General features: G+C 39.8%; 1 protein-coding gene across 1 annotated transcript; it reads left to right on the top strand.

Moving 5' to 3' along the window:
• Positions 1–1,750: 1,750 nt before the first annotated feature.
• RBL14 (RHOMBOID-like protein 14) lies at positions 1,751–7,737 on the top strand. Its single transcript, XM_028208921.2, has 2 exons — positions 1,751–2,276; positions 6,789–7,737. The coding sequence occupies exons 1-2, from the start codon at positions 2,046–2,048 to the stop codon at positions 7,563–7,565; spliced, it is 1,008 nt and encodes a 335-aa protein (XP_028064722.2). The 5' UTR covers positions 1,751–2,045; the 3' UTR covers positions 7,566–7,737.
• Positions 7,738–24,705: the final 16,968 nt, after the last annotated feature.

Genomic DNA, 24,705 nt, shown 5'->3' with positions numbered 1-24,705 from the left:
TGATCAGGGAATTTTGACCAAATCAATAAATGCAGGCATGTGGAAAGACATGTGAATTGAAAAAAATTAATAAATGCTGATCAGGAAATTTTGACCAAATCAATAAATGCTAAGTTTTGTTTTTTAAATAAAAAATTTAGAAAATTCAAATTGGGATATTGGAGCTCCCACAGGCCTTGGGGTTAAAAACCCCCTTTTGCTTAATATATAGTATAGAAGTGTACTTTTTGATTTATGAAATATGGGTTGAGTATAGGTTGAGTTTGAAGTGATGTGATAAAGAGATGATGTGACTTAAATAAGATGATGTGATTTAAATATGATAGTGACTTTTTGACTTTTTAGGTTATGACAAATAAGGCCTTAATAAAACTTTTCTAAAATACCTATATTACCAAAAAAACTGAAAAAATAATTTATTAACTTTATCCCCTAAGTCTTAAGCTTGAACACCTATTCAATTTCTTATCGATTTCCTACCAACCTTGAGACAAAATTTTGATTTTTACTAAGTTATTTTAATAAAATAAAGGGTGATTCTACTTACACCACTCTTTTACCTCCTTACACCTTCTATATGAGATTGTTTTTTTCTTCCAAATTTATCCATGTGTGAAATTACTTAAAAGGACAAAATACTAAAATTAAATATATTTGATCATCTCCTTACACCCGTTGATGTTCAATCCCTACTTCTGTTTTTCCTTTCTCAACTTTTCTTTTACACATCTCTTTGGAAAAAGTGATAATCATAGTGTTTTGATCATCAAAAAAAAACAATGGATGAAGAAACGGTGGTGAAAAGCTATCAAAAAAGTGAAATTGTGAGCTTTTTTATTAGTTTGGTAGGTTTTTGTTTCAATTTTCTGGACTGGTCTGCAACTTTTGTTCAGTGTTTCGAAATCAAACAAAATAACATAGTCCGGCATCACAATGCTAAACAAAAAATATAAGTCTGGTATCAAATTGCCAAATAAAAGATACATTTTTGGTAAATTATCAAACAAAAAATATAAGTCTGGTATCAAATTACCGTACAGACCCAAATTATCATTTGGAACAAAGTGGCTCTGTAAATGCATAGCAACAAAACGCTAGACAAATCTATTTTTTCCAGCAACATAACATTGGAGTAATTAAAATTTACTAGCATTTTATTATCAAACAGGCCCAGCACAAATTATTACTACATTATTTGGAAGGAAGTGGCTCTGTAAATGTATAGTAACAAAAGGTTGGAACAAGCAATTTATTCCGGCGTTATAGCACTGAATTTTTGTAAATTGTTTCGCATTGTGTGACCAAACAGGCACTTCAATGTGGACTCTACTGGCTTTGTTGGGAAGCGTACTGAAATTATCCAATTGAATGGTAACATAATGCTAGGAAACAAAATTTTATCTGGTAACATGGAACTAGAGTAATTCAAATGGTTTAGTATTGTATTATCGAACAGGCCTAACACAAAGTATGGGTGTAAAGAGATGGGTTTTGAAGAGTTTTTTATCATAGGGTTTGTTTTGATAATATAATAGGTGTAATGAGAATTCAATTTTTTTTAAATGATGTAATAAGATGGAAGGTATAAAGAGATAAAAGAGTGGTGTAAGTAAAATCACCCTAAAATAAAATAATACTTTCTTTTCTTTTATTTTATTTTCTCCATGCAACCAGGATAAATAAAAAATTACATTTATTTTTTTTTTATTCATCCACATATAAGAATTAAAAATTATAATTTTTTTTTCTTACCTAACCATCATTTCTTTTCTTTGATCACCAAGCTGTTTAAAGGCGGGACAAGGGTAGCGGAAGAAGTGTGTGGAATGCTCTATGCTTTTCTTTTCTTAACAACCAAACAACCCCCCAAAACTCATCACAAAAAAAGCCCCAAATCCCAAGCAGTAGAGTCCTAGAACACGCATCACCAACGTTCTGCGTGTAACGGTCACCAGATCACGGCGAGAATCTGCCGGAAGAGACGCGAGAAAGAGCTCTCATTCCATTCCTTCTTGATTCGAACCAAACAAGAATAAGAAGAAGAAATGGAGAGAGGAAGGGGTAGTAGTAGTAGTAGCAGAAGAGGGATATCGAGAGGGATGCTTCCATTGTTAGCAGTGCACGCAGTGAGCGAGTATTGCAGGCTCGATCGTAAACCCCCCCTCACCGCCGCACTCGTCGCTGCCAACACTTTCGTCTACTTGAGGCCTGCTTTTCTCGATCGTACTCTTCCTTCCATCGATGAAGTCTGGTTCAATCCCCACCTCATCCTCAAGGTACCCTAACCTAACCCCTATCTCACTCTGGATTATGAAAACTATGAAATATGCTGTTTGAGCATTGATGTTTTCTGCTTTCTCCTGTTTTTTTGGTCACTTTTTAATTTTAAATTTTGCGTCAATTTTGTCCAATTTATAATCTCGTTAGGGTTTTGTGTTTTTGACGAAAAATGTTTACTGAGTTGGTTGAGGTGGTTTAGTTTTAGCCCTAAAATATGACACATATAGCTCATTTGCCATAAAAAAAAAAAAAAAAAAAATGCTAACTATTGGAATCAATCAGACCAATTCGAGACGAAGGAAAAAATTAACGGCCAAAATTGAGCCAGTTGAAATAATATAGATCAAAATGACACGAGGGTCAAAATAATGGGACTATTGCTGTAATTTGCCCCATTTTTTTCTACTTTATTCCTAAATTATCAATTCTATCTGTTTTGTTCATGAATTTCATAATTTCAGTTGATATGGTCCAATTAATGGGCAAAATATTAAATTTATTACTTAAATCATACAAGTTATCTTGTTACTCACTTAGGTTCCATTTGTTTCAACGTTTTACACAAAAAAAATATTTTTCTTGTATATTGATTTTACACAAAAAAAAATGTTTTTGTTTTTGTTTTTGTTTTTGTTTTTTGACATTTGGTTGACACTGGAAACAAAAACATCTTACGTCAAAACAAATGGAGTCTTAGTATTAGACAACTAACACTCCACAACCAAACACTCATATTCTTCTCATTTCAAAGCAGTGAATAAAAAATTGAGTGCTTGATTGTGTGGCTTAAATTGTTCAAAATTTAAAATGATGGTTTTGCTCATCAAATTAAGTTTAATGGTTACTGATTGGGATGCATTGTCCCAAATTGAATCATATTTGCTGAAATCAGAAACTTTAAGATTAAATAGATGAAATTAATAGTTTAAGTTGAGGATGATATTGGAAAAATAACAATAGTTTAGGAGATAAAGTGAAATTTATCCTATTTCGTTTTTTAATTTTTTTTTTTGGTTAAGACAAATTACTTGGGCTCATTTCAACGGTTTGATGGCCTGTGTTATGTTATCTTCTTAACATCTTTTTGAGGAATTCACGCCTAATAGTTTGGTTAGTTGAAAGCTTTGGGAAAGAAATCAGAGAATTCATTTGAATTTGTTTGTTTTGCCTTTTTCAGTGCCTTAAAAACAATGGAGCATCTTTCGCCTGGCATGCATAGTTACCCAAAATGGGATTGATTGCCTTGAAGCTTCAATTTAGGAAAAGATAATATTGTGCAAGTGCTAGTTGGCACATGGGTAATGTACCCAGACGTACCTAGTACTGGTATGGTTTGGTACACTTGTAAAAAAATATTTATTTTTAATTTAGAGTAATGCAAAAATTAATTAAATGGTTTGAGTTGTTAAGATCCAACTTATAATTAACATTTATTGCCAAAAGTAAAGGTATAAATCAAAATTAAATGTCAATATATTAAATAACTTACAAATCATAATCTAATTTTAAAATCATGCTAAGTATAAAATTAAAAATAAGAAAGAAATCTAGTAAAAGGAGTTTTATCTATTAGAAGAAAATATTATTTCAATTGAGGTATGGTACAGCTTGGATATATATTAGGTACCTTTGAATGCGCCAAAAATTCATAAGATAAAATTTGGATACGTGTTTCGTGTACGAGGTACCATACGCTGATAAGTACCTGGTACGAGTACATGTTTTTCGAAGTACCCATGTTTCATAGCATTTTGTGTCCCAAAGGTTTAGAGACAACAGACATATTGCTCTTCTAAGTTTTTGTGATAGCTAATAGTTAGGTCCAGTCTCTTAGAAGAAGCGGAGGCATAGCTCAAACTTGTGATGATGTCTCAATAAAGTTTCTATGTTTGTATGAGGCTTTTTTCATAAGTTTGTTACAATGAGTCTAGTACTAAGGAAACCAAACTGTTCTTGTGGGACCTGAGGATTGCCATAGCTATGATCATTACATGAGGAAAGGTTTAGCCATCATTTGGCGATGATGTCGGTCTAATTTTCATCCTCCCAAGATTGTTTTTGTGTTTTCAGGTAAAATGGCCATGTAGTGCTACATTAAAAGCAACGGCCTCCTGTTTTCCAGATTAAAGTTGTGGTCTACTGGAGTAATGCAATTTTTGGGTACAAACCTTATATTTCCTTTACAGTTGTTTAGATTGTGGAGTAACATTACTGCACTAACTTTTCACCTAGTTTAAACAGCTTATTGACAAGGTATGCGAGAGTGTCCCTAGCCTCTTTAGTACTAGAGACTACTCATGGAATTGGGGAGATACTAATTCCTTGAGAATACTCCTGCATGTATTGACAGGCTACACCCTACAAAAGGATTGTACTAAGAGTCCAAGACAACCATGTGTGTTTGGGAGGGTCTGCTTCAGTTGGTTGATGTTTAGTGTTGTTGTAATTCGGTAATAAATTGATAACATTGGATATTTAATAATTTAATTCATGCTTTTGCCTGCCAGCCCATTTTGGATTCATGTGTTCAACATGTAGACAGTATTTGTTTCATGCTATTTTTTTTTACTTTTATCTTTTTCTTTGTATGAGGACTTCTTGTCCTTTTTCCTTCTTGCTTTTTTAATAAAATTGTTTGTTGATGCTAAAAAAAAACATGTGGACAGTATGATCATATTTTAATATTAGCATTTTGTTTTATTGTAGATTTGATGTGTGTATTGATTGATGAAAAGGCTACGCATTGTATCAACTTATAAAATGGAGAAAAAAATTGAGAGCTCAATGCTTCAAATTGGGCTGATAACTGCCATCTATAGGCAAATGACATAAAATCTAACCATGTCATCATGAAATAATGATATATATAACAACCTTTTGCTGTCTTCAGTTAGATTGATCGAGCGAATTTAATATCGACCTGTTTACTGACTTAAATATTTTTCTTTTATTATTTCTTGTGTGTTTAATTTCTTTGAATGGTGAAGGACCATTTCTTAATGTTCGGAGACTCCATTGTTGAAATTCCTGTAATGCCATCATCCTCAATGGATGGTATCTTCATATCACTGTCTGAATACCAATAACTCAGCACGTTAAACGTGGATACAGAACCATGATTTGGTCAGTGTATGTAAAAGTACTTTGATGAATGATCTCGGTATGTCTAATATTAGCCAAGGCCTTTCGATATCTATTAGGCATTCATGCTCACCCTCATTGTCCTGGCATGATGGCTTAGAGTCCTGAGTTAAAAGATTCTTGATTGAGACTCATTTGGCCGGAGAGGAGTTGACTTAAATAGAACTATAGAAATACTATTATTTTATTCTATCTTTTTACTATATTTTGTATGACAAAGGCCTGAAGGCAACAAGTGGTTGTAATCCATGTGGTGGTTGTAATCCATGAGTAACCGCTTACATAATTCTGTTGTCTATGCTATATGTAAGGTCTTTGACAAGTCATTAGTAAAAGAGTTGAAGTAAACTTTCAGTCAATTAGATTTCGTAATACACTTGTTCGTTGTAGCTTTACTGACACTAGTCAATTTTTTTTAATAAATAATTATGAGGTTACTGGGGTATTATATTTTGAAAACAAGTTGTCTGAAGATTACGTGAGATCATGGGTGGACATTTTGCAAGCACCTAGAAAAATTTTCCTTTCCTCTGCATGCAGTAGCTTGGTTATCTAGTGTAATCGTACCTGTTCACAAATGCTTCTATGCTATAAGGTTTTTGACAGTGTTAGCGATTACTGTTATATGATTATATTATATACCCCAGTTTAAACTAATTTATACATAACTGTTCATGTTCGAGACCCCAGCAGTTTCGTTTCACATTCTGTGCAAGTGCAATTTCTGTTTAGGGATTTTTGCTTTTGTTACAAGAAGCAATTTAGTCTCTTTTTTTTTTTTTTTTTTTCGGTAGGCCGAGTGTGATTAGGATGAAAGTGGTGGAAAGAAACAAAAATAAATAAATAAATAAATATTCTGAGTTTGTTTTATATGATATTGGTGGAAACTACAAGCAAGTTGATTTTTTTGTACAATCCATATTAACATGGTAACTAAGTTTTTAATTTCTTGCAAAAAACAGAGGAAAACACAAGAAAATTAATTGTCTCTGCGAGGGGTTACTTATGGTTAAATATTCAAATTTCTCTCCCTTTGTCTTGTAAAATTTTGCATCCTATTAAATGCTTGCAAGAAAAAACATTTTCCTTTCCTTTTCATTTCTTTTATTTTGACTTGCTTTCTACGACTTTCACTTTCCACCATTTTTTTCTTTCTAATCAAACGGAGCCTTAAGGTTTTAATTTGGACCTTTTCTTCCATTGGAGGTATTTCACATCAGTCATCTCCTTGCAAGTGCATTAATGAAATGATTGCATTTGTCTCATTGCATGAATTCTATGTGATTAAAACTTTTCAAGGTATGTTTTTACATAATTTTGTATCTGTTTCCTTATCTAGTAACATCTTCTTGCCTTTGGTTGAACAGCACAGGGACCTCAAGCGCTTCTTCTTGTCGCCATTCTACCACATGGGTGAATCTCACTTGGTATACAACATGATGTCGCTTTTATGGAAAGGGATCCAGTTAGAGAATTCAATGGGGAGTGCTGAATTCGCATCTATGGTGGTTGAGCTTCTTGCTATGTCCCAGGGCATCACATTATTACTTGCCAAATCGCTTTTCTTGTTCTTTGATTACGGAAAACCTTACTACCAGGAATACTCTGTTGGATTTTCCGGTGTCCTCTTTGCCATGAAAGTTGTCCTCTATTCCCAGTCTGACAACTACACTAACGTCCACGGATTGGTAGTACCAGCACGTCACGCCGCCTGGGCCGAGCTCATTCTCATCCAAATGTTTGTACCCGGTGTATCTTTTCTCGGCCACCTTGGTGGGATACTAGCTGGTATTCTCTATCTCAGGCTGAAATCTTTATATTCAGGTTCAGATCCACTGACAGGTATCATTAGAGATGTTACTAGGGTTTTGAGTCGGCCTTTGAGTTTCTTGCTGGGCTTGTCTCCGTTCCGAAGGCGACAAATTTTGGGTAGGGGACGTGTTGGTCGAAGTCAGAGGACTGCAAATGGCTTGTGGAGATGTGAAGCATGTACGTTTGATAATTCTGGCTTGTTAAATGTGTGCGAGATGTGTGGCACAGGTCGTAACGGCGGTGGATTGGCATCCCTTGGGTCATCGAATCAGTCTCGTGACCTTACTTTGGAAGAAATGCGGCTTAGGAGAGTTCAAAGATTTAGTACGTGATGTGATTCAACGAGAAAAAAAAAATGTTTAAATTTAGTACGTGATGCCAGAAAAAAAAAAATTTGTTTAACTATAGTGTAAGCCTACATCTCTCTGTTTACGTCTGATATCGAACTTCTATCAATTATGCTTCTATTATATTTGATGCCGTTATGTTTGGTTTTTTACTTCAGTTGAGAGTGTAATTTCTTTTGACAAAGGTTAATTAGTTTATGAGGGACTTATTTATAAGTCATTTTTCAGATGCTTATGTTATGTTATGTTTTGTGTAATTTCTTATAGAGTCTCAAGTCTTAGGCCTAGTTTGGGAAGACTAAATAAGTGCACTTTTTGACTTTTTATGAAATATGGGTTGGGTTTGAAGTGATGTGTTAGAGAGGTGATGTGACTTAAATAAGATGATATGACTTAAATAGGATAGTGATTTTTTGACTTTTTGTCTTTTTTCAATCTTTCCAAAGTAGGCCTTAGTCTTATTTAGATAAGAATGTATTCTACAAGATCTTACATAAACGTAACGTGACGTGACACTTACATAAACGTAACGTAACATGATATCTATATAAACGTAACGTAAAGTGACACCTACAAAAACGTAACGTAACGTGTCACGTTATGTTTCGCAAACTTAATGAGTTTTTATTTTTTTAAATTGAATGTGAAAATGTTGCTGGTTTATGTTGGTGTCACGTTACGTTTGAATGTTGTCATAGATCATAGGTGTCACGTTACGTTTATGTGGATATGATCTATGGTAACATTCAATTTTCTAAACGTAACGTGACACCTGTACGTAACGCGACACCTATGATCTATGGTTAGGAAATTGAATGTTGCCATAGATCATAGGTGTAACGTTACGTTTATGTAGGTGTCACGTTACGTTACGTTTATATAGATATGATATATGGTAACATTCAATTTCTTGTATATGGTTTTATTATTATTTATGATGTTAACAACTAATATTGAGGGTAAATGTGTCAACAAATTTTTTACAGGACTTAAGAGAACATAAGTTTTTTAATAAAATTATATATAGTATAAGTCTCCCAAATAGAATTTATAAATAATTTTTCCTTAATTTTTATTTGTTCTCCATAGTATTTGCTGATATTGTTTGGTTACTAGTTGGCGTTTAAAAGTAGTACTTCATGCAGAGTCTGGTTTGTACATCAGAGAGTACTTTTTGAATGAATTTTAGCATTTTGTAGATGCAAGATGATAATCGAGTAATTTTTATATAGAAAAAAACACACGGATTATAGGGCAATTTTAAAAGTTAGTTTTTTAATTTTTAACTATTTTTTATTATATTATCTTTTATATCTTTTACAAAAAAAATTAAAAGAAAAAATTTAACTTTTAATCAAATTTTCAATCACCGGCAGCGGCATTTTTGTAATTATAACCTGCAATTACAGGCCTTTTACTTTAAAAAATGGATGAGAATATGTCGCATCTTTCTTAGCACTAGGAAGTTTCTGCGTATAAAATTTTCTATTTTTAAAAAGGTCTGCCTTTGTTCCAGTCTATCATCGGACTGAATTATACTGTTGGATTTGTGAAGGTTATCACGGGTCCCATTTTGAAAATATGAATCGTTCAATATGTAGAATTCTTCGAGTACTATATGTCTGTAAAAAATCACGTTGATCGGATATTGATAGCTATGTGATCAAATCAATTTTTTGTCAATCGTTAATTTATTCACCGTCCATTTTTTTTTATACAAAACTGATTTGATCACATAACTATTGATATCCGATCAACATGATATTTTACAGGCATATAGTACTCAAAGAGTTCTACACAATAGTTCAAATTTTCAAAACGGGACCCGTGCTGGACTCCTACGGGCCCAACAGCACGGTCCAGTCCAATGATGGACTGGTTCAAAGTCAGACCCTTTTAAAAATGGATGAGAATAGGTCACATCTTTATGCATATGAAATTTTAAGCAAAAAGTCGTTTTGTAAATTCAAAAATAATGTTTAGCTTGGTTTGAGAAACTTGTTTTAAATTTTTTTTAAATTAAAAATTAATTTAGTAAAAAAAAGATTTTGTTTATATAATTATAGGGTGAAGTATCAATAAATCTCAAAATGTGATTTTATGAACTGTTTAGTTTTCTCTTTTTTTTCTTATAAATCTAAAAGTCCCATTAAAGTGAAAATTATACAAAAGAATAGTCACTTACATATTTATGTTTAATTTTTTAAGGATAAAAGTGAATTTCTCTAAATATAAAATTATACATTTGGATAATTCGCATCATAGAGGTTTTGAATTTTTCCTCCTAGAATATGGGTGGCGCGGCCTTGTCCTTGGAGGTTATTTTGGCTAGTATACTCAAGGACAATTTTAACTTGGGTGATAATAGCTTCGTCCTTTAAGGTAATCGTTTTTTTGAGGTCGTTACCTACAAGGAAGAAATTATTAGTACATTGGAGACCGAATGGAATCAAAATTAATTTACAAACCACTCAGCCACCTAATTTCCCCTTTTGCCTATTAATTGGGTCCACAAGGTACTCTCTCATGTCGAATTCCCAATTACCCCTAACAAGGACCATAACATCATCCATCCTCTTTTTTGAACTAATGAGTATGGTCACCAGTTGATGATCTATATCTTTCGCCCTTAGGAAGAATCGCCCTGGCCGATCGGATGATTTGGCAAGGGTATAGCAGTGCTAAATAACAGGGATGTCTAGATTGGTGTTTAGTCGGCGGTTGAGTTCTACAGTACCCATAATTATTTGGAAGAAATTCACGTTTAGTTGTGAAGGAATCAGTCCCCAATAATGCAGACCAACTCAAAGAAATGGTTGAAGGAGAAATTGTACGTCTCCTTCGACAATCGCTAATAATTGAAGCATTATGGTGCTACTGTTAGATATTTCTAGGTCCACCATTGTGTCCACGACGAGTTCTAGTTGAACGTCATCGGGAATTGCGTAATGACAGAGAAAAGCAGCGACCTTGCTTTCAGAAAGCAAAGCTTTCAAGTAATATGTAATGAATTTGTTGAAGGATAGACGAATCGAAGGCAAATGGATGAACCAAAGGTGGAGCAAGGTTGAAAAATTGTGAAAATACAAAGAATCAAAAGAAAAAAAGGGCTCAAAAGACTTACAAGTTCCAACGAAGGATGCTCGAGCAAATGAAGATTGAAGCAGTTGCAATCAAGTGGGAGGAACTGAAGGGTTGAGAGATTGAAGTTTTTTCGGAAGTGAAGAGATGGAGGCGACAATTTTTTGAAATCGCAATTAATGAGGATTCAGAGGAGAGTAAAGAAACGGGAAGCCTTATGTATTCTCTATCAGGTCCCATCCATCATGTTAGAGGTATGGTAGCATGTCCATTACGAGCCCAAAGTTCAAGACATCTGGAGTGTAATCCAAGTTTGTTGCAATTAGCCGAATGAAGCCAATCCAACAAAAGCCGAGCACACAGGCCACTTGGAGTGAGTTAACTAGGTGCTCAAGGGGCAATTGTGGGGGACGAGTAAATTTAACATCTAAACGGCAAACAGAGCACATCCAAGCCCATCTTTGATGAGCCAGATTTAGCCAAAACCCACTAGACTCAGCGCAAGTCATTGTCAAGTAAATAGAGATGGGTTGAGGAACAGGCTGAGTAAAGGGTACTTAGACTATTTGTTTGAGCCGAGTATATCATATAAGTCGGTGTGACCCCATTAAGTGGTCCCAAGCTGTCTTTTTGTAAAAGGTATAATATGGAGATGGGTCTTGACACGATGACGATGGAGGGCCAAGCTACAGATAAAAAGATCAAAGGAAATGATTCTATAAAAAGAGAAAAAGCCAGAAGAGAGAGGTATGTTAAGAAAGAAACACAAACTTACACTCTAAGAAACCAATATTATTCTTTCGAAAGGAACTAACTTGCTCGTCGAAGTGCTGATTCTGACATCACCGACTGGAGTGTTTCTTCTATTTCTGGTAGCAACTAAAGGATCCTTCAAGGACTTGTTTGGACTAAAGGAATATTTCAAAATCACTCTCCATAATATGGTGTTTGTTTTTTTTTATTTATTTATTTATTAATATAATTGCTTTAAATGTTCTTAAAAAAACTGTGAATTAAATGTAATACTATTTGTTATTCACAAATTATGCAAAAGAAATACATTTTTATAGTAGAAAATTGCAAATTTAAACAACACTAGGTGTAGACACCCCATTTTTGACCGACCTTAAGACTCAGACGTCACCAACTGAGCACTCGGTGATGTTGCATATTGTGCTCGTTCTGAGGTTACGGAGTCTCGGCTGCGAGCCTTGCCTCTGGACTTTGGGGCTCTTTTGTGCTTTGCCTCGGTTTACAAACCAGGTCCTACTTTCTCTGTTTTCTCTTCCCGAAGGAAGGGAGAGGTCTCGTAGACCATCTCTCAGTGGCCGTAGGCTACGTTTCGTGGTCGTAGGCCATTTTTCCCGCTTGGAGTCCAGTTTCCGGTTTTCAAAGCCGTCGGTCGTGTGCCTCGGTTCGGGACCGCTTAACTACCGCCGTTTGCTCCGGCTTTTGGCACACACCTTGTTTCCTCCCTTTAGAGGGACACTGTGGCCCGGGAGACCACCTTCGTGGTCATACGCCACTTTCAGTGCCTAACAGCCTGTTTTCAGGGCCCCAGACTGCGCATTTTGGCGCCCGAACCTTCGTTTTGCATCCTTCTTGGTCCATTTTTGGTAGGGACCCTATTTTCATTGCTAGGGAGATGGTAGTATGGTGGGAGGCCACCTTTTCCCCTTGGAAACCAGCTTTCTCTTTTTCTCTCTCCTCCAGCCGATTTTTCTGACAGAAAGCTGGTTTTTCTTACTTTTGAGCCACAATTTCTAGTTTTTCATACCACCATTGTGTTGTGCTCATCTGGGAGGCCACCAATATGGGTAGGCCGACCAGTAATTCTTCTTGACCCTTTTGAACCTTGCTAAAAAGCTAGTTTTCTCTTTCCTGGGTCACATTTTTTTGTCTTCCACCATACAGCTGTGTTGCACTTACCTGGGAGGCCACCTTTCTGGGGTGGCCGGCCAGCATTTCTCCTTGAACCTTTTGACCCCTGGTCGGCTGACCAGGGAGAGTGGCCGGGCGACCACCTTAACTGGCCGGCCTGCTTCTTGCTTTTTGCTCTCTCTGAATGCATCACAGCTGTGCCAGCTGAAAGGCATTTGGACCATCCTCCATACACGTGTATGGAGGATATTTGAAGCTTCCAAAAGAAGCTTTGGCCTCTCTTCTCTATAAGAGAGGCCCTCCTCTTCCATTAGAGGGGTTCAACAATTTTGGCTAAGGCATACACACACTTCCCTCCATAGCTCACTATTCCAAGCTCCAAACCCTAATATTTTTGCACCATTTGCACTACACCTCATAACCTACCACCTCCACCATCCATCCAAGCATCTTGGAGCTGATTTTCAGAGGTTAAAGAACTCCCATCTTGGTCCAGAAGTTGCTGGAAATCTGCTCTTCAAGGGTAAGTCTCTATTTTTCCTTTTCTTGCATTATTTTGCTCCATTGTTTAGCCTTATTTTCAAGCATTTCTGGACTTTGTCATAAATTGAAAAGTGTCTTATTTTTAGCTCCTCTTGAAGTTTGATTGAGGACACTTTTCTATTTGAGGCCATATACCTCCTTGTAGGCTCTATCCCTCTTTGTAGGCTTATCTTGCTTCATATCTTAGTCCTACTTGTGAGCATTTTCAAGATTTGTCATAAACTAGAAAAAGTCTTATTTTGATCATCTAAACATATTTTTTTAAGAACTCTTTTCTGTTTTGGGTCATCTTCCCCCTTCCATGCTTCATTTCCTCATGTTTTGAGCCTTGCATTTGAGCATTTGCATTGGCATTGGTTTGCCTTTTTAGCCACTGAAATCTAGTGGATTTTCAGTGGCTTAGATGTGTTTTTGAGCTTCAAAATCAGAGAGGGGTGACCCTCTCACCCCTTGTTCTCTTTACTAGCATTGATGGCCTTCCAAAGGGGCTCCATCTTGCATGCTTTGAAGTCTTGTTTCAGGCCCTATTATGTGAGTTTTGAGGTCTTCCTTAGCTCTTTTTGGAGCCCCTTTGGCCATATTTTATGTCTATGATGCATGTGTTGAACAATCCTATTCAAGGCCTTTCAAATGGGCTTTTCATTGCATGCTTCATTGACCCATTTTAGGGCATTTTTGGTGAGTTTTAGGGCTGTCATAACTCATTTCCAGAGGTGGTTTTGCCCTTTTGTTTGTCTATCATGCATGTGTAGAACAACCCCCTGTATGGCTTTTCAAAGGGGCTCATCATTCTTGCATGTGTTGACTGAGTTTCAGTGGTTATTTGGGCATATTTTGGAATGAAATACTTTTGTTTTTGGCTGGTTGGGTGAGCCCTCATATGCTTCATATAGTTGTAGAACAACTCATGGTTCACTAGCTTTCTTTGCATGCTTTTATAGGCTATTGATTCTAGCGTATTTTGGCCATGCCTTAAATTGATAATGTGCTTATTTTGGATTGCCCTAGCTCTGTTTTTGGGTCTTGTGGTTGAATGATGTTAGTTTTGCATGCTTGTAGTTCAAGGTCCATGTTTAGCTTTGAGTTTTGAGATCCATTCCATGCATATACTGAGGTGTGTTCATGTTTTGAGCCTATTATTCATCACATTTCAGAGCCTATGTTAATTCCATATTGCCATGTTTTGTACTCTTTAAATGTGTTTGAGAGTCGGGCTTGTATGCTTTGTTTTAGGACCATTGAATGAGCTCCATTTCTTTGCATTCCGAGCCATCATTTTAGGCCATTTCCCCACTGTTTCAGACCTGCCTACGGTCTATTTGGGGTTAGTTTTGCCATTGGTGCATTGCTTTGGGTACCTCTAGAGTAACGCACTTCACTAGTTTCAGTACCCGGGCCCCCTAGCTTGCATTGTGTGCCATATTTGCATGTTTTGGGACCATATTTCATGCTGTTTCAGAGCTGTAATTTATGCTATTCCATGCCATCTTTCATCCCTTGCCATGCTTTGGTAGAGTGGCATTTGATGCCTTAGGTTCGGTCCTTGGTGTTTATGCATGTGTGCACGCATTTCGGTTGTCTCATTTTCATCTAATGGCCACTGATGTGAGTGTGGCTGAGGTCCACTCATGTTGGTGTAAGTCCATCGTGCATTGTGTATGCCATTTCAGTCCATAGCATTGTGTATGCTAGGTTGTATGTTAGTCACATTGTGTATGCCATCTCATTTGCATCGTGTTTGGGATAGAAGTTAACCCAAGCACGGGAAACGAGGGACGTTTCGTACTCCAAGTGACGGAACGTGTCTCAATTCCCGATCGCCGACACTCCGGATTACCCATGATGGAGTTCAGGTCTTGTTGTGTTTATATGTGCATTCATTTCACATCGAGTCGTGCAATTCGACTCCTCGGCCATCATGCATCCAGATGCGTGATTGGTGGCACGAGGATCGAAGACTACACTCCCTGAAGAGTAGTCATGCATAGGGGTGCAACTCGGGCGGGTTCGGTCAGGTTGGGGGTCTGCCCAAGCCCGACCCGAATTGTATTTGGCAGTGCCCAAGCCCGCCCATGCCCGACCATGAACCCGAGCATTGTTGCCCAAGCCCGGCCCAAGCTTTGTATTTTGAACTCGGGTTAGCCCGAATTCAAAATACAGAGTCGCCACCTAAATATTTTCAAATGGGGAATTTAGGAAACCCTGACTCGGTGCCGAAGGCCACATATCCGTCATCACCGGAGTTGTCTCGGCTCGGGAGCTAGGGTACGATTGGAGAAGGTCAGCTATGAGCACCCCCTCTCGCCCGATCCGAAGATCGGCCTCTACTAACCGTGATATCCGTTTTTGAAAACTTTATGTGTTCTTATTCCGGTTATTAGCCTAGATTTACTATGTTATGCGCACAGCAAACAAGTATAGACTAGATTGCCTAATTTGGAAATAAGCATTGCATATCCGTTTGTTTTGAAAAATGTCTTGGAATTTGCTACTCGCAAGTAGGCTAAAACACGGATTTCAACGAGTTTTTGCAACCCAAACAATCCAACCTTCACCCACAGGCATTCAAACAGTTTATCACATAAGCATTTAGCCGCATGGCAAGCATACTGTCATGGCAACACTCACACGCATGCGGGATGTTAAAGCATAAATACTTACATCGTACTCCGTGCCAAAACAATAAACTAGTTAGCAAACATGCATGTCCTAGTTCATGTTTAAAATGGCTAATGCATCGCATGCAAAGATGCAATCTAGACAGGCTCGGCTAACCTAAACATGACATGTGAAATGCGATCAACTATCACATATTAAATTTTGAATTGAAGTACAAATGCAGTTAGCGTGATGTACCGAGCCTAATGCATGCAATACAAATACATGAATGCACGCATGCATAGCATAAGGTATGCTAATTTTAAATATGCCCTAATCTACCATCATGAGCAGGTAAATAAAAGGGAAGAAAGAAGTGGGGACTGGAAGACATACACACCACTCACACACACTTATTACAGATTTGCCCTCGCCCGGAGGGACCAAATAAATAATACAAATTAATTAACTACGCAAGCTAATTAAATATTACAAATTGCCTAATTAATTAACAAACTAATTAATCTAGGAACAACAGATAAACCGCCTCGGGAGAAGAGCCCGATGCAATGCATGCTCGGTCCTGCTCGGAAGCGCACCGCCATGCATAGGCTGCCTCTGTTTTCCTTCTTTTACTCCTCTGGAGGCTGCCAAAACCTCAGGATTGCTTCTCTGGATACTAGAAGACATCACCGGCCGAGTGGGATTACCACCGGCAGTGATATATAGCTACCGGCCACTAGTGAAGCTATCGGCGGAGAGAGGAGTGCCGGTCGGCACTTGCCGCTGCCGGTCGGCAGAGTGTTCCTGCAGAATCTGCAATTGACAGCAACAGAGGGCAAGGTAGAGCATGGCAGTACAATTCAAGGCATATATGCACCAATCATGTCCCCTATCATGTTTGTGACTCAAAAGGGCATGCGTCTCGATTCTCGGACCACCAATCACGCATTTCCATGCATGATGGCCCAAAGAATCAAATGTGCAACTTTCATGTCAAATGAAATGCAAACCAAACAAACGAACCAAGGCCCAATTCCTATCACCAAGTCAAGGAACAAGGCATGCATGCAAGATGCAATGCAGCCTAGGCATGCAAGCTAAGGATGCAACATGGCATGGCAAGACACTTATGCAAGCATACAAGCAAACATGAGGCAATGCCAACGGATGAAAAGATGGACTTATACGTGATTTAGGCGACTCTAAATAGGCCCAAAACAGTGGCCAAAGTAACCAAAATAAAGGACCAAAAACACATACACACATGCACATGTTAAAGGGCCAACACTTAGGCGCAAATGAGGCAACTCTAAAGCACACTTGAAAAGGGATATCATGGACAATTAGCATGCAACATAAGCTCTGAAAATCATGTTAAGATGGTGTCAAACCAAATAAACAAAACAGACCAAGCATGCAATAAATGGCCCAAGTACTTGAAGCAAGTCAAAGGGACTTGAACCATGGCTAAGCCGACCAAGCCTCACAAGGCTAAGAGGACTTAAAATAGGTTCAAGGCAGACCTAGACCGTGCAAAGGGGACTCTTAGATGGCATCTAAGTGGCTCAAATTCAAAGGCATGCACAAATGCCAAAACATGGAGCATACTACACAAGCTTTCAAAGCATTAAAGAGGCATCCAAGGCAAACATATAGGCATGCAAAGGGGACTGAAATGACATGGTGGATGGTTCCAAATCACCAAATCAATGCAAGAATGTCATGCTATACATTCATATACTTAAGGCCAACAAGCCGGAATGCAAAGGGGCTATATTAAGCATGCCAAATCCGACCCAAACAACCTAGGGCAGACCTTAAACATGGCAAAATATGCACAAAAGCTTCACAAGACTAAGCCTAAAACATGCTAGAACAAAGGCTAACAACCTAAGGCATATTAAGGCAATAACAAGGCATTACATGGTAGGTATGCTAAGTATGCATGGTGTATCAAAACCAACACACAACAAGGTTATATCATGGCATAATGAGCATGGAAAACAACCAAAACATGATCAATACACACTCTAACATGATGCTCCCTCAAGAGGCCAAAAAGGGGTCCTTTTCAAGGACAATAAGGAGAGGGGGTGGCCCTCCCCTTTTGGAGACTTCAAGGCACCATCTTCACCACTGAAATCCCTCAAGATTTCAGTGGTGAAGAGGCCCAAACACCAAAATCTCGAAACTCACTCAAAAAGGCTCAAAATGGGGCCTTTCAAGGCCTAAGAGGGGTCAAACACCTCCAAACCACAAAACACTCTTAATAAAAAATCAAGAGGGCTAAAAAATAGAACTTTTTTGTATTATACACTAAGCACAAAAACAGTTCTAAGATAGGTAAAAAAATAATGCGAAAATGGGGAATATAAAGTCAAGTTTCTTACCCTTGAAGACTTTCTTCACAAATAGTGGACCAGCTGGTTTTTCAAGCCCAAAATCACTCAAGAACACCAAGAATAACCTCTTAGAACCTCAGTAGCTAAAGGAAGGTGAAACACTATGTGTTTGTGTGCAATAGTAAGACACAAACACACTTTAACACACACAAAGGCAAAAAGAGAGAGGTATAGAGATAGAATGTGTATGGATTCTAACCCTAGAACTCAAAACCCTAATATGGCTGTCTAAACTCTCCAAAGTGTCTCAAGTGTCTAACCTAAAGCCAAGAGAGAAGACCCTCTCTTATAGAGTTTCTTGTCTTGTAAAGCTTACAAGACAAGCTTCTAAAGAGGGAGATCCCTCCATACACGTGTATGGAGGGGAGCCAAATGCAAGACAGCTGTCTTAAAATATCTGCAAAAGCAGATGCACAGTAGTCGGCCGGCCAAAGATGCCATTTTGGCAAAAAAGAGTGCCGACCGGCAACAAATTGTGCCGACCGGCAATATACATTGCCGATGGCAGCAAAAACCAGCCGGTGGCCTCTGGCCATGGCTGGTGGTGTGTGGGGATGCCTCACAAGGCATTCCCTGCCCCTCCAAGGCAAAACACAAGTGTTTGGTGCAAAACCAGACACTAAACGGTCGAATTCGGAGATCCTGAGGCAAGGCGCGTAGCCGAGACCTTCGGGAACTCCAAACGAACATAAACATGGATGATCACCGGGTGTTCCAATGGTGACGTCCAAGTATTGAGGACGGTCAAAAATGGGGTGTCTACAGCTACACACCATTGGAAAAGGCTTGCTTAGCCTTGATATGGGCTACCAGGAAACTACGGCACTACCTGTTAGCTCACTCCGTAATGTTGGTTTCACGATTAGATCCCATCAAATATCTCTTTGAGAAACCAGCACTTACAGGTAGGCTGGCTCGTTGGTTGCTGTTGCTTTCCGAATTCGATCTAAAATATGTGGCGCGCAAGTCAGTCAAGGGAAGAGCAGTAGCAGAGTTCTTAGCCGATCATCCAGTGGAAGGGGGTGAAGCAGTTGAGTACTTATTCCCAGATGAGGCCATTTTGCATATCGACGACGAGTTTTGGACGATGTATTTTGACGGAGCGTCCAACCAGTACGGGTATGGGATAGGAGTGTTACTGATAGCACCCGACAATTCCCGTATCCCTCTAGCCTTCAAACTTCGGTTCGAAGTCTCGAACAACGAAGCGGAATATGAGGCATGCATTGCCGGTCTAGAAGTAGCCCTGGAACTAGGAGCAAAACGGTTGGACGTCATCGGGGACTCGAACCTTGTTGTATCTCAAGCGAAAGGAGATTGGAAAGTCAAAGAAGAAAAGATGATTATGTATCACCAGACCTTGGATTTGTTAATTCGTCGATTTGAGAAGTTAAACTTCGCTCATCTGTTAAGAGAAAATAACAGGTTTGCGAATTCACTAGCAACTCTATCTTCCATGATAGACATCCCATTTGGAGTCCCGATGCGTCCAATCATTATCGACCAGAAATTTGTGCCGGCTTACGACTCAATTGCTGCTATAGATGAGGTTCAAGATGAGAACCCCTGGTATTACGATTTTTGGAATTTCTTAGAGAAAGAGGTGTATCCACCAGGGGCAAATGTCAAGGATAAAAGGGCAATCAGAAGAATGGCCGTTCAGTTCATCTATGGAGGTAAATTGTATAAGAGAGGTCATCTGGGAATGCATAAGCTGGGCGTTGAAGCTGAAGAATCAAAACGCCTGATGGAGGCCATCCATGAAGGGGAATGCGGTGCGCATATAAACAGGGTAATGCTGGCACAGAAAATCTTCAGACAGGGCTACTACTGGTCCAGCATGAAGGAGGATTGTATCGGCTTTGTTCGGCGATGCCACAAATGTCAGATCTATGCAAACCGCATGAACATCCCACCGTCGAAGCTGTACAATATGACTTCGCCATGGCCATTTTCAGTTTGGGGAATCGATGTGATTGGGGCTGTTACCCCGAAGGGGTCTAATGGGCATGAGTTCATCCTGGTCGCAATAGATTATTTCACGAAGTGGGTTGAGGCCCAATCCTATACGGTGTTAAAGGCGTCACATGTTGCAAAATTCATCAGAAACAACATCATCTGTCGTTATGGGGTCCCAAACGAGGTCATTTCAGATAATGGTTCCCACTTCAAAAAGGAAGTAATTGATTTGTTGGAAAAATACAATTTGGCTTTTCATAAGTCGTCTACGTACCGGCTGCAAACCAATGGAGCGGTTGAGGCCGCCAACAAGAATATCAAACACATATTGCAGAAGATGGTGGAAACCTGTCGGGATTGGCCAAACAAGCTGCCGTTTGCTCTGTGGGGGTACCGGACTTCAATTAGAACTTCTACTGGGGTGACTCCGTATTCATTAGTTTATGGGATGGAGGCTGTTCTACCTATTGAAATTGAGGTTCCGTCTTTGCGAGTGCTGGCTGAGTGTCAAATAGCCGAAGCAGATTGGCAACAGAGCAGATTTGAAGAACTCATGCTTTTTTACGAGCGCAGACTGAAAGCACTGTACCATGTTCAAGGCTATCAGCGCAGAATTGCCAGGGCTTTTAACAAAGAAAGTTAAGTCCAGGAATCTAAAAGAAGGAGATTTGGTGCTCAAGGACAACCGAGCTCCCATCCACGACCCAAGGGGCAAGTTCATATCCAATTGGACTGGTTTCTACATCATTAAGTCTATTTGGTCAGGTGGAGCTATGGTTCTGATGGACCTAGATGGCCTAGAGTTCTCCCAACCGATCAATATGGACAAGTTGAAGAAATATTACCCCTGAGAGGCTCGCTAGACCGAAAACCCGAGAGGGCGACCTAGGCAAAAGTCAGAGCACAAAAAATTTTGAAATTATAAAAACTGAGCTCGCAAGGTTAAAAACCCGTAAAGGGCGGCCTTGGCAAAAGTTAGAGCGTAAAAGGAGAGTGAAAATACTCGAGTGAACCCTAGCCTGAACTACGTAAAGCTTGATTCCCATCTTTGGGATACGTAGGCAACTTCATCCTGAAGTTCAGCCATAAATTTTTCCCCGATCAACTTTGTCCATTTGATCATCTCGGCCATCTTTGTCTATTCAGCATTCAAGAGTTCGGTTATGATCTCTGGTGCAGTGCTTTTCAGACTAGGGGCAACTTTCCGTTGCTGCACAGTGCTGCGGTACTATTCAGACTAGGGGCAACTTTCCAGTTGCTGGGATCCGGGGTTGTGCATCTCAGTGACAGATTTCAGGCGTGTCCATTTCTGATCCATATCGAAAATGGTTTTGAAAAGTTTTAATAAAAGTTGACTTTGTTCAAAATTAATCATTTTACAACTTAGACCATTTTTGGACCAAAGCGGAAAACTTCCAGTACCCACAACCTTCAATTTCATTGATTTCAATACAGAGTTCTCCTGCTCTTGCATACAAATTGAAGTTGCTTTTTATTACAATCATAAAGAAAACTTGAAATTACAAATAAAGCAATAAATCTGGGGCATAGCTAAGTCAGGTATTCCTGCACCCCCTCCCAGAGCTAGTCGAAGCCTCTGATACCAAAGTGGCCCCTTCTTGTGCCTCTTCATTGAGCCAATCCAAGCACTCATCAGACAAAGTGCAACTAAAAGTGGGAGCAGGGGCCAGGAGCTCTCTAGTCCTCCATGCTATGGTATACCAGGCAAGCTGTGCGCCTCGAACCGGGAATGCAGCAGGATACTCTATCCCCTCTGGCGGGCAAGTCTGATCATGTCCAAATTGGCGCTGGAACCGGATTGAAAAATAGAAGACACAGTGTGTCATGCCAACCAATTGAATCCCAAGTTGACGGGTCATGTTGTAACTCATCGCCGGCAAATTGAGCCAAGGGTAGCGCCAAGCGATGCGGTTTGTAGAAAAATTACACATCCAGTTGTACCACCACCCCTCATCAAGGGCATCGACCAGGCGTTGTCGAAAAAAGTAGCCACGAGCTGAGTATGCGGGGCAAGACTCCAATATCTGTAACTTGTCCATCAACCATACCTAGGGAGGGATTAAAAAATGAGAGAATAAAGAATAGAGAGGTGTACGATGAGAGAAAAGTAAGAAAAGGGTTTTGCAAGAAAAACCAAGCCTGAGGGCCGAGTGATGTAAGCAATACATATGTGAGATTGGGTGGGAAACATTACCTGCAATAGTAGTGGGCTCCCCGCAAGCCTAGCCGTCTTCCGGCGATGAAAAGCGTCTAAGCCCATCAATGTCTCAGCCAATGTCATAGCAATGCAGCTTTTGCCCTCCTTCAAACCTTGGGCAACCTCGATCAATCAGACACTAGATCCTCCGGAACCTAAGGCAAGTAAGAAATGAGATAGCAAGCATAGGCAAAGCGCGTGTTGCCGATAGCCCTGCCAATAATGGTCGCCGCGGTCACCAGCATCAGAAAACCAGCAAACCAAGCTTGGGATGTCCAGCTCCCCATCATGAATCAATGATCGAGCATCATGCAAAGTGAGGCCGCACATTTGTCCTAAGGCTTGGATGTGGCCGAATCGGAGTCGAGGTAGGATTTCCTCGTTGCACTCGGACCCCATCAAAACTTGGAAATCCTCGAAAGTAGGACACATCTCTTGTCCACTAAAGCTAAAGATGTGTATTACCGGATTCCAAAACCTTGCCGCGGCATAGAGGAAAGGAAGATGCAGCGGAGTACGGCCCAGCGTGAATAGTGCGTTCAAGCTGAAGCCCCGGAAGTTCAACTTTTCCGAGCCATCTAGAGAAGCAATCCAAGCTGTGAGATTTTGGGTGAGGAACGCCTCCATTTTGATGCAAAACTAAAATGAAATGAAAGAGCCACGAGGCTGGAGCTTTTAAAGAGGATAAGGCACTGTTTGGGGGACACGTGTCAAAAATTTGGTGGGTGCCAAGCTAGGTGGCCGGCCAGCCACCTTTTCTGGTAGGCCGACCACTCCTCTCCCCTCCAATGCAAAAAGCTGGTCGGCCAGCTCCCTTAGGTGGTCGGCCATAGAGAGGAAGGTGGCTTTGGTCATGCTCTAGCTTCTAGAAGAAAGTTCCTAGCATTTTCATGTATTGGGGGTGTTGAAGGTGTGAGTTTTCCGCTGTTTCGGATGCGTTCTGTCACCCAGATCGTCCAAAATGCATTTGTTTATCGAGTTGTTGTTAAATCCTGCTTATCAAGTTGTTATTTTGCTTATTGAGTTGTTGTTTTGTTTATCGAGTTGTTTAGTTTATCGAGTTATAAAGTTTTGTCGAGTTGACGAGTTGTGTATATCGAGTTGTTACTCTTTGTTTAATCAACATTGTTGTGTCTTGCTTATCGAGTTGTAAACTTGCTAAGGTTCTGTTCTTCCTTAGTAAGTTAAGTTGCTTTGTTTGTTGCGTCGGTTCACTATGTGACTTGGCAATTTTCAAATGCACAATTCCATTCAATCTTATTTTGTGCAAAATGATGCGATGCGATGCAAGAACATAAAATGCAACACTTTTTGAACAAAAGCTGTTTCATTTCATCATGCTTCCTTTGTTACAACATTTTATAACAAGGGTACAAGTTTTACAGAAAATAAAACTACCTAATAATGTACAATGTGCCACAACTACTAGTAAAAAAGGCATATAAAGCAAGGAGCAGCTGCATCAATACTATCAAGCACAGGAGTAAGAGGCCCTCTTCGTCCTCTTTTGCGGAACAACCTCTGCACCATCATTGTCATCAGAATCGGAGCTGTCGTCCTCAGAACCCTCCTCGGCATCACCTCCGCCCTCAGAACCGGACTCAGAGTCATCCTCTCTGCCGGTGGATGTCTCTGACTGAGGATGCGCGAGCTCCTCCTCCTCGCTGGACTCCTCCTCTATGATATGTGCTCTGCGCCCACCTCGTCTGCGAGACAACTCCCCTCTCTCAGCTCCTCGAGAAGGCCAAGATGGCCCAGCTCCTAGGGAAGGTCTAGATGGCCCGGCCTGTGGCCCGATATATATCGGAGGCATCTGAAAAGAAAGAGTGCAATTTGAATGCATCAGCCAAAATATGTATATCAGATGCACAGATAAAAAGTTGCATGGAGTGGATGTATGCAGATATAGTACATGAATGTGGTGTGTGTCAGATGTGCTCTACACATACAGTCAATCAATCCAGTGAAATGATCAAGTTCAACATGTCATCAGAAGTATGATAAATGCAAGAAAACTAAAGAGTATCGAGACACCCATGATGGACAGCTGCGCCTCTCTCCGCAAGACCATGCCCTCGAGCGAGGCCACCAATCCGAGCATCCCCTCCATGTACTCTCTGGGTGGCTATAGATACAAGCTCAAATCATCAATGAATAAATGAGTGTCTAAGTATCTGAGTGATAAATGAAAAGCAGTGGAGCATACCGGTGGTGAGTCAAGATCACTGACGTATCGATGATCAGGCATAGGAGGCTCTATCGGAATCGGGTAAGAAGCCCCGTATCGCTAACCCGTCAACTTGGTCGGAATGTCTGGCCATCCGGCATGATGGTAAGTCGGGGGGATAGGGGGAACCAGTCTAGCCCCACCTCTCAATGTGCCGGCTCTGCTGGTCGAAGGGACATCTGCAGCCCGGGGTTGACTCGATGATGGCATGCC

The sequence above is a fragment of the Camellia sinensis genome, chromosome 7, assembly GCF_055761805.1.
Source record: "Camellia sinensis isolate YWXY chromosome 7, ASM5576180v1, whole genome shotgun sequence".
NCBI classification, from domain to species: Eukaryota; Viridiplantae; Streptophyta; class Magnoliopsida; order Ericales; family Theaceae; genus Camellia; species Camellia sinensis.
The sequence above is the reverse complement of the archived record's forward strand: the minus strand, read 5'-3'. Positions and strand labels throughout refer to the sequence as shown.